We start from the raw sequence: 6,433 nt of genomic DNA, 5'->3' as shown, positions 1-6,433 counted from the left end.
AATGCTTTTTTCCTTTGGATTTTTCTATCCCAGTTAGTAAAAAACGGCACAGAAGCTTCCACTTTTGGTGAACCAAAGAAAGTTACAGAGAAAAAGACAAAGAAAATGGCACAAGTTATGGTTGACCACAGCTCAAATTAACCAAAGGTCTTAATCATTCAAATTAGAATTATAATTTTGAGATAAAAAGAAAATGGCCCCACTAATACAGCTGGTTAGCAACACAATTGAGAATCACATCGACTAGATTACGCCATTTAGGTGAAGGTTAATTGACATGACCTATAATAAGATTTTAATAAAGTCCCACGAAAATTCTTTGTGGGATGATGTGATGTGTGAATTATATAAAGCTTACAATAATAGACAAAGTGAAAAGGAATAATCATAATAGCAGCAGGTAGAAGAAAAACTCCTTTAATTAGCACTATATCTTACAATTGGTGCTGTAATAATAAGAATTTGCACCAAGAGAATACAGAATCGATCCTAAAGATTTTACAGTGAATAGTTGTAAGAAAAAAAAAATGAAAAGAACTGCCCCTGAAGATTAAAAATTAAAATCATGGAAAAGGTGAGAAAAGAAATGGGTAACATAAGGACAAAAGAGGGTTCTATTATACCTACTTATGATAATAATGGCTTAATAATTCAAGGGGTCGTTCAAATTAAATCTCTTCTTGTTGTGTACAGAAGCAGTTTTTCTATTCCTCCCAGCTTCAATTCAGGCGTAATGAATGGTGATCAGAGCTTAACTTTCATAGGGGTACTTGATTTGAGCCTGCATTGGACAAGAAAAATTAACATAAACATCGATTTGATGATGGGCCTAATGAAAACGATGTGTTGTGTTAACATTTTCTGCTTTTGCTTTATCAGTTACCATTGAAACTCTGAGATTGTACTGGTGTTTTCCTATTTGCAGTTTGGCCAAATCCCATCTGAACAATGGTGTGGAGGTCACCTTCAGAGAATGCTATTGGATACTGGAAACCATTGGATAAGAAGAATTAGAAAAAGTGTAATGAGACTTTAAAAAAAGAAGCACTTTTTTGAAGAGAAACTAGAAGGAATTGATTACCTGAGAGGCACCTTCATTAAAGGCATTTAGGTGAGATAACTGCATGCCAATGCTTTGGCACAAACCAGTATCCAATGGGTCCACTGAGGTGTGGGACACAGTTCCATTAGGAATGTTACTGTGGGTTGCTGGGTTTTGTTGAGGGTGTTGCCCATAAAAGGCTGTTGCTGAGGAATCTAGTGGGAATATTGGCTGTGCCAAAGAATTATTTGATTGAAATATCTGAAATCACCAAAAAGCCAACAAATCCCAATTCAGGAAAAAGCAATAATTTTTTTAGTTAAAAAAGCAGACCCATTGTCTAGAGCCCTGAAACTTACATCTTTCGAGATTAGACTCTCAATACTAAAATCCAGCTTTGTGTTAACAGAAGCCAACTTCATCGACAGAAACTGCAACACCAAAAAGCCATTCTTAATCAGCAAGAAATCTTTTAACATTATTGTGGCCATTATCTGAGATGCTTTTTGGCTAAGACTGGTTTCGTTTGGTTTACCTCAACTTGGCGCTGCAATGACTGGACATAGTTTATAATTTCATCAAGCATAAGTGCTTTACCTGTCACCTGCAACCAACAATTCATCACTAAATTAGTAAAGGAATGAATTCAAAACCAACCCAATTGTTTGCATTTCGGTTTAGCTTATCAGCACATGCACCTTATTGCAACCTGGGACAAGATCTTGGAGAAGCTTCATTCTTTCACTGATTTTCTCCCTCCGGACCTATTTCAAAATCAGTTTACACAATGTCAAAATAAAGGGCCACACATGCTTGCTGCCAGGGTCATTCAGAGAGAGAAAATGGCTGATTCTTACTCTTTCTGCAAGACTGTGACTGTCAGTGGCTTGACCTCTTCTTGCTCTGACATGAATGTAATCCTTTGGGGGCTCTGGAGGTTTTGAGTTACTCTTGTTCTGTTTGTCATCATTTGTATTACTAGTTACCCCTTTGGACTCTTCCTCTGCCTTCACTTGGCCATTTTCATTGCCCTCACCTTCGTTAGGCTTGCTGCGCTTTGCATTTGAATCTTCACTGGCTTCAGCAGCCTGATGTTAAAGACCCTTTGAGGTTAAGGAAACGAAGTGCCCCTTTGAATAAAAAAAAAGTGTAAAACATAATAATTTTAGCATGAAAAGTACTTACCATAGGGGGGTTGGTGGGGGTTGAAGTTTCCTTGGCTTTTCCTTTGGATGGACCTTTTCTTTTTCTAGAATTCGCATATGGAGAAGGTTTCACCCCATTGTCCCCATTTGGAATTTGTTCCGAGATTGTTGATTCCTCTTGAGAATTGGCCACTTCCATTTGGTCTTGCAATGGAGAATTCTTGTTCTCCTGGGCACTCATTTGAGATCCAAGCACTTTGAGAGATGGACTACTTGAGACTCTGGGGAGCTTCCCATTTTCCACCAATGGAGAAGATCTGTGAGTCAACTCAGCATTGCTGGGGCCCAATTGGGTGGTCCTGCCATTGAAACTCCTACTTCCAAAGCAAGAAAACTTTGCAGCCCTCTCAGCAAAACCAGGATCAGTTGAGAATTCTGCCACACTGGAATTCAAACTGGGGGGCATGCCCTCTTTCACCAAGTGATTCATCATTGTGGGGATCTTGTTCAAGCTCAGCTTGGGAGGAGAACTCAAAGGGGTGCTGTAACATGAAGTGTTGGTGCTGTTATTGCCATTGATGTAGGAAGATGCAGGAACCAAAGGCTGAGAATGAGGTGAGATCTCATCAGAGGCACCACCAATGTTTCCCAATTTCCCAATCAACTCCCTGATGACAAAATTCTCACTGGACATGTTGGAATTGGAAGCTGCAGGAGAAGACACCATTGAACTGAGTGCAGAATCAAACTGAACAGCATGATCCGTTGACTTGTCCCATGCCGGAGTGTAAAAGCAATCCTGTGTCCTCTCAGCTGAGCAATTCAAAACTTGAACATCCATGGGAGAAGAGAGTGAGTGCCAAGAAGGTGGACAAGGAGGTGGTGAAGGGTCAAAATGCAGCTGAGGAGCATTGAGGAAGAACTGGTTTTCCATGAAGGAAGAGATGAAATAAGACCTCAAAAAAAGGATGATGAATGTTGTGTGTGAGTGAGTGGGTTTGTCCCAAAGGCCTAAAATAAAATGGTTTAAGAATGGATGAATGGATTACATTAGAGGGTGGAAGGGAGTGATGAATTTGAGAGGGGTATTGTTGTGTGAAAAGGTAAATAAAAAGCAAAGGAAAGAAGGAGGGGTTGATGGGGATGGTGTTGGGGGGCCTAAATAGAGATCCAACACAAGTTGAGTCCAAGTTGTGTATGTTTGACCTTTTGTTTTCTTTCAGTTGTTTATAATACTTTGCAACATTGGATGAGTAGCAGTGGTAGTCAGTAATGTGGTACTTTTTTTTATTTATAGATTTTTTTTTTAATCTCTCTCTTGCCATAATTTTTCTTGGCTTTGTCTGTGTTGTGTGTTGAACTGGAGTTGGAGAATATTACCCTTCCGTAAAAGACGGAGGAGTGTGTTTGGCGGGCCTTCGACGTCACAACACCACAATATGTCTCCTTCCCTTTTCTTGAAATCTGCATTCTCTCTTCCAACAACACCATGCAAATGCAATGCATGCCACCAAAACTTACTCTCCCAATCTTATTTTCCCACCATCTAAATATGAATATCAAATAAAACATTCAAAACAACCTTTTAATCTATTCGCTCAAGTAAAATTTATGTCGTCTTTTCTTAGTTTCAATACTTAATCACACCATTTTCAGTATTAACAACTTTTTTTCCCAATACTATCGCTCTTTCCTCCCCCTTTTTTTTATTCCACAAATAGCATATTACGCCAAAATGGGTGGCTATGCCTATTAACATACACCGCTGTGTAATTCGCAGTCTTCTTAGAATAATTCATCTTGTAATTAACATTAATCTTTTATTGTTGGATGATGGGTTTTTTGAAAAAGGATTTACCAACATTCTTTATAAATAAAACATCTAAAAACTTCTAAAATTGTCCCACATACCAAGTGATTTTTCAAAGCCTATTACTCAACCTATCAACATTATGTTTATCAATCCAATTCAACAAACATTAGTAAAAAAAATTGGGTAATTTACAAACAAATAAAAAACATTGATACAATGACCTCGTTGTCATAACATTCCTTGTGGTGTAGCTTTGTTAGTGTTTTTGCTTTGATTTTCTTCCTAGCCCAATGGAAATGGAATACTAGTATTATGCATTAGTCTTTGACTTTTGCTGTTAGGGTTCTTGCAGCTCCCCAAGACCACCATCTCTTCCCACAGCCAATACTCTTGTTTTCCAGAGAATAAGATTTGAATTCAATCCCAAGCTTCTTGCAATCTGTTCATTGTTTTCTTAATTAAACAAGATTAAGTTATAACAGTCATTGTAAAGAAAAGATTAATTGTCCAAAAACGTATGAAGTGGCATGATTATCCTGAATGCTTTGATTAAGAACTTAGATTTCATTGCTAATAAGAACTAATTAGATGTTCATCCCTTTTACATAAAATTTAAGCATTGGATAGGACATTGATACTAGTCATAACGAGAAAGTAACATCGTTTATATTTAATCCATAGTTATGCATTCTACTGTGCTATACAAAATATTTTTTCTATATCTACCTTTCCTTACCTAAATCTATTTCTATGGTTCCAAATTGCTCAAACTATTGCTACCCACATAGCCTTCCAAATTTTGTTTTGTTTCCCATGAAGTTGCAAAAACTGAAAGTGTTGGAAATGAGTTTTAGGTTGATTGTGGTTCACGGAACATACACCCACCCAACTATCACACATTTCTTATACCCTTTGAGTTATTTTACAATAGAAAAATAAGTGTTTACCTAGCTCACAAAATTTGTTGCCAAATTGTATCCCATATGTAATAACTTATCCTTTGTTGGTATCTTTTCCACTCTAGGTATTGGGCAATGAAAATCCTTTACATTCCAATATGATATAAGTGTTGTATTATTTTCCCCACCTAGGTTTTCTTGCATGATTCTATATGTTGAGCTAACTCAAAATACTCCTTCTTCGTCATGTTTCCAGACTCATGTGTCTTCACTTCCTTTCTTAATATGGTTAGTGTTAAATTCTTTATTTTTATCACCATTGTAAATTTACATGTACAAACTTAGATTTTATTTCATGATCACTTTAATATTTTTGTTTCACAATATTCTTCCTTACTTTTGTTTCACATATATTTCTTTATATACTTGAAGTAAGCTGTAGTAAGAATGTAATTCATTATTTTTTTTTCGTAATTGTTATGCTTACAATAAAATATTGTTTCTATCAAAACTAAAAAGTAATTACTATTCGGAGATCAAGTTCATTGGGATAATGTTATTAGGATCAATCATCGCAAATAAGGTATTATCCACTTTGGAGTTTGAAACTCTTGTCAGGATTTCGTCCTTAAAAGATTTTTCATTAATTCGGTATTGTTCTAACATCAACTCTATTGAGATAAGGGTCAATCACCACATATGAGGTATTGTCCACTCTAGAGTTCAGAACTCCTTCATGATTTTTCCCTTCAAAGATGCATCATGGAGGATTGAAGGAGAAAGACATATTTTGTCCAAGCTTGACTCTTCAATGATGTGATACTATTGAATGTAAAAGAAGAAGCCCTCCCAATTGAGGGCTAAAGGGAACGGGGGTTCTTCTTTGGAACCTCATTTCTCGTTAGGGTCAATCACCACATATGATGTATTGTCTACTTTTGGGCCTATAACTCCTTCAAGTTTTGTCCTTAAAAGACGTCTTGGAGGATTGAAGGAGTAAGATGTATCCAATTTGTCGTTGGTCTCAACTCCTAAACAATGTGGGAATATTAGGTATATTAGAACAAGTCCCTCAATCAAGGGCTAAAGGACTGAGGTTTCATCTTTGAAACCTTGTTATTGTTAGATTTAATCATCACATTTGAGGTTTTGTCTACTTTTAAACTTGAATCTCCTGTCACAGTTTTGTCTTTAAAAGGCATATCGAAGGATTGAATGAGGAATGTGTATTTAAATTATCCTTGGCATCTACTCCCAAACGAAATAAGACTATTGGGGTATTAGAATAAACCCCCTAACCTAGGACTAAAGGAATTTTCATTTTGACAGGCAATGTCAATGTTCAAGTCCATTGAGATAACATTGTTAGGGTCAATAATGCATTCACGATTGTTTTGTTCACTTGGAGCTCAAAACTCTTTCACGATTATGTCTATAAAAGGTGTATGAGAGGGTTGAAGGAGGAAGTTGTGGTTATTGCTTTTGACCTCAACTTTTAAACAATATTAGAGGTATCGAAATAAGTCTTCGATCG

At 36.7% G+C, this 6,433-nt stretch overlaps 1 protein-coding gene across 1 annotated transcript; it reads right to left on the bottom strand.

The window, feature by feature from the left end:
• Positions 1-401: 401 nt before the first annotated feature.
• Positions 402-3,440, bottom strand: LOC108327872 (transcription factor bHLH62). The gene is made up of 8 exons (XM_017561593.2): positions 2,228-3,440; positions 1,900-2,130; positions 1,741-1,806; positions 1,578-1,646; positions 1,402-1,473; positions 1,082-1,303; positions 884-986; positions 402-781 (listed from the first exon to the last, which is right to left on the bottom strand). Exons 1-8 carry the CDS (start codon positions 3,119-3,121, stop codon positions 759-761), a joined length of 1,680 nt encoding a protein of 559 aa, XP_017417082.1. The 5' UTR covers positions 3,122-3,440; the 3' UTR covers positions 402-758.
• Between the last annotated feature and the right edge of the window lie 2,993 nt (positions 3,441-6,433).

Source organism: Vigna angularis, chromosome 2 (assembly GCF_016808095.1).
Source record: "Vigna angularis cultivar LongXiaoDou No.4 chromosome 2, ASM1680809v1, whole genome shotgun sequence".
Lineage (NCBI taxonomy): Eukaryota > Viridiplantae > Streptophyta > Magnoliopsida > Fabales > Fabaceae > Vigna > Vigna angularis.
This window is presented reverse-complemented; position numbering and strand designations above follow the sequence as displayed.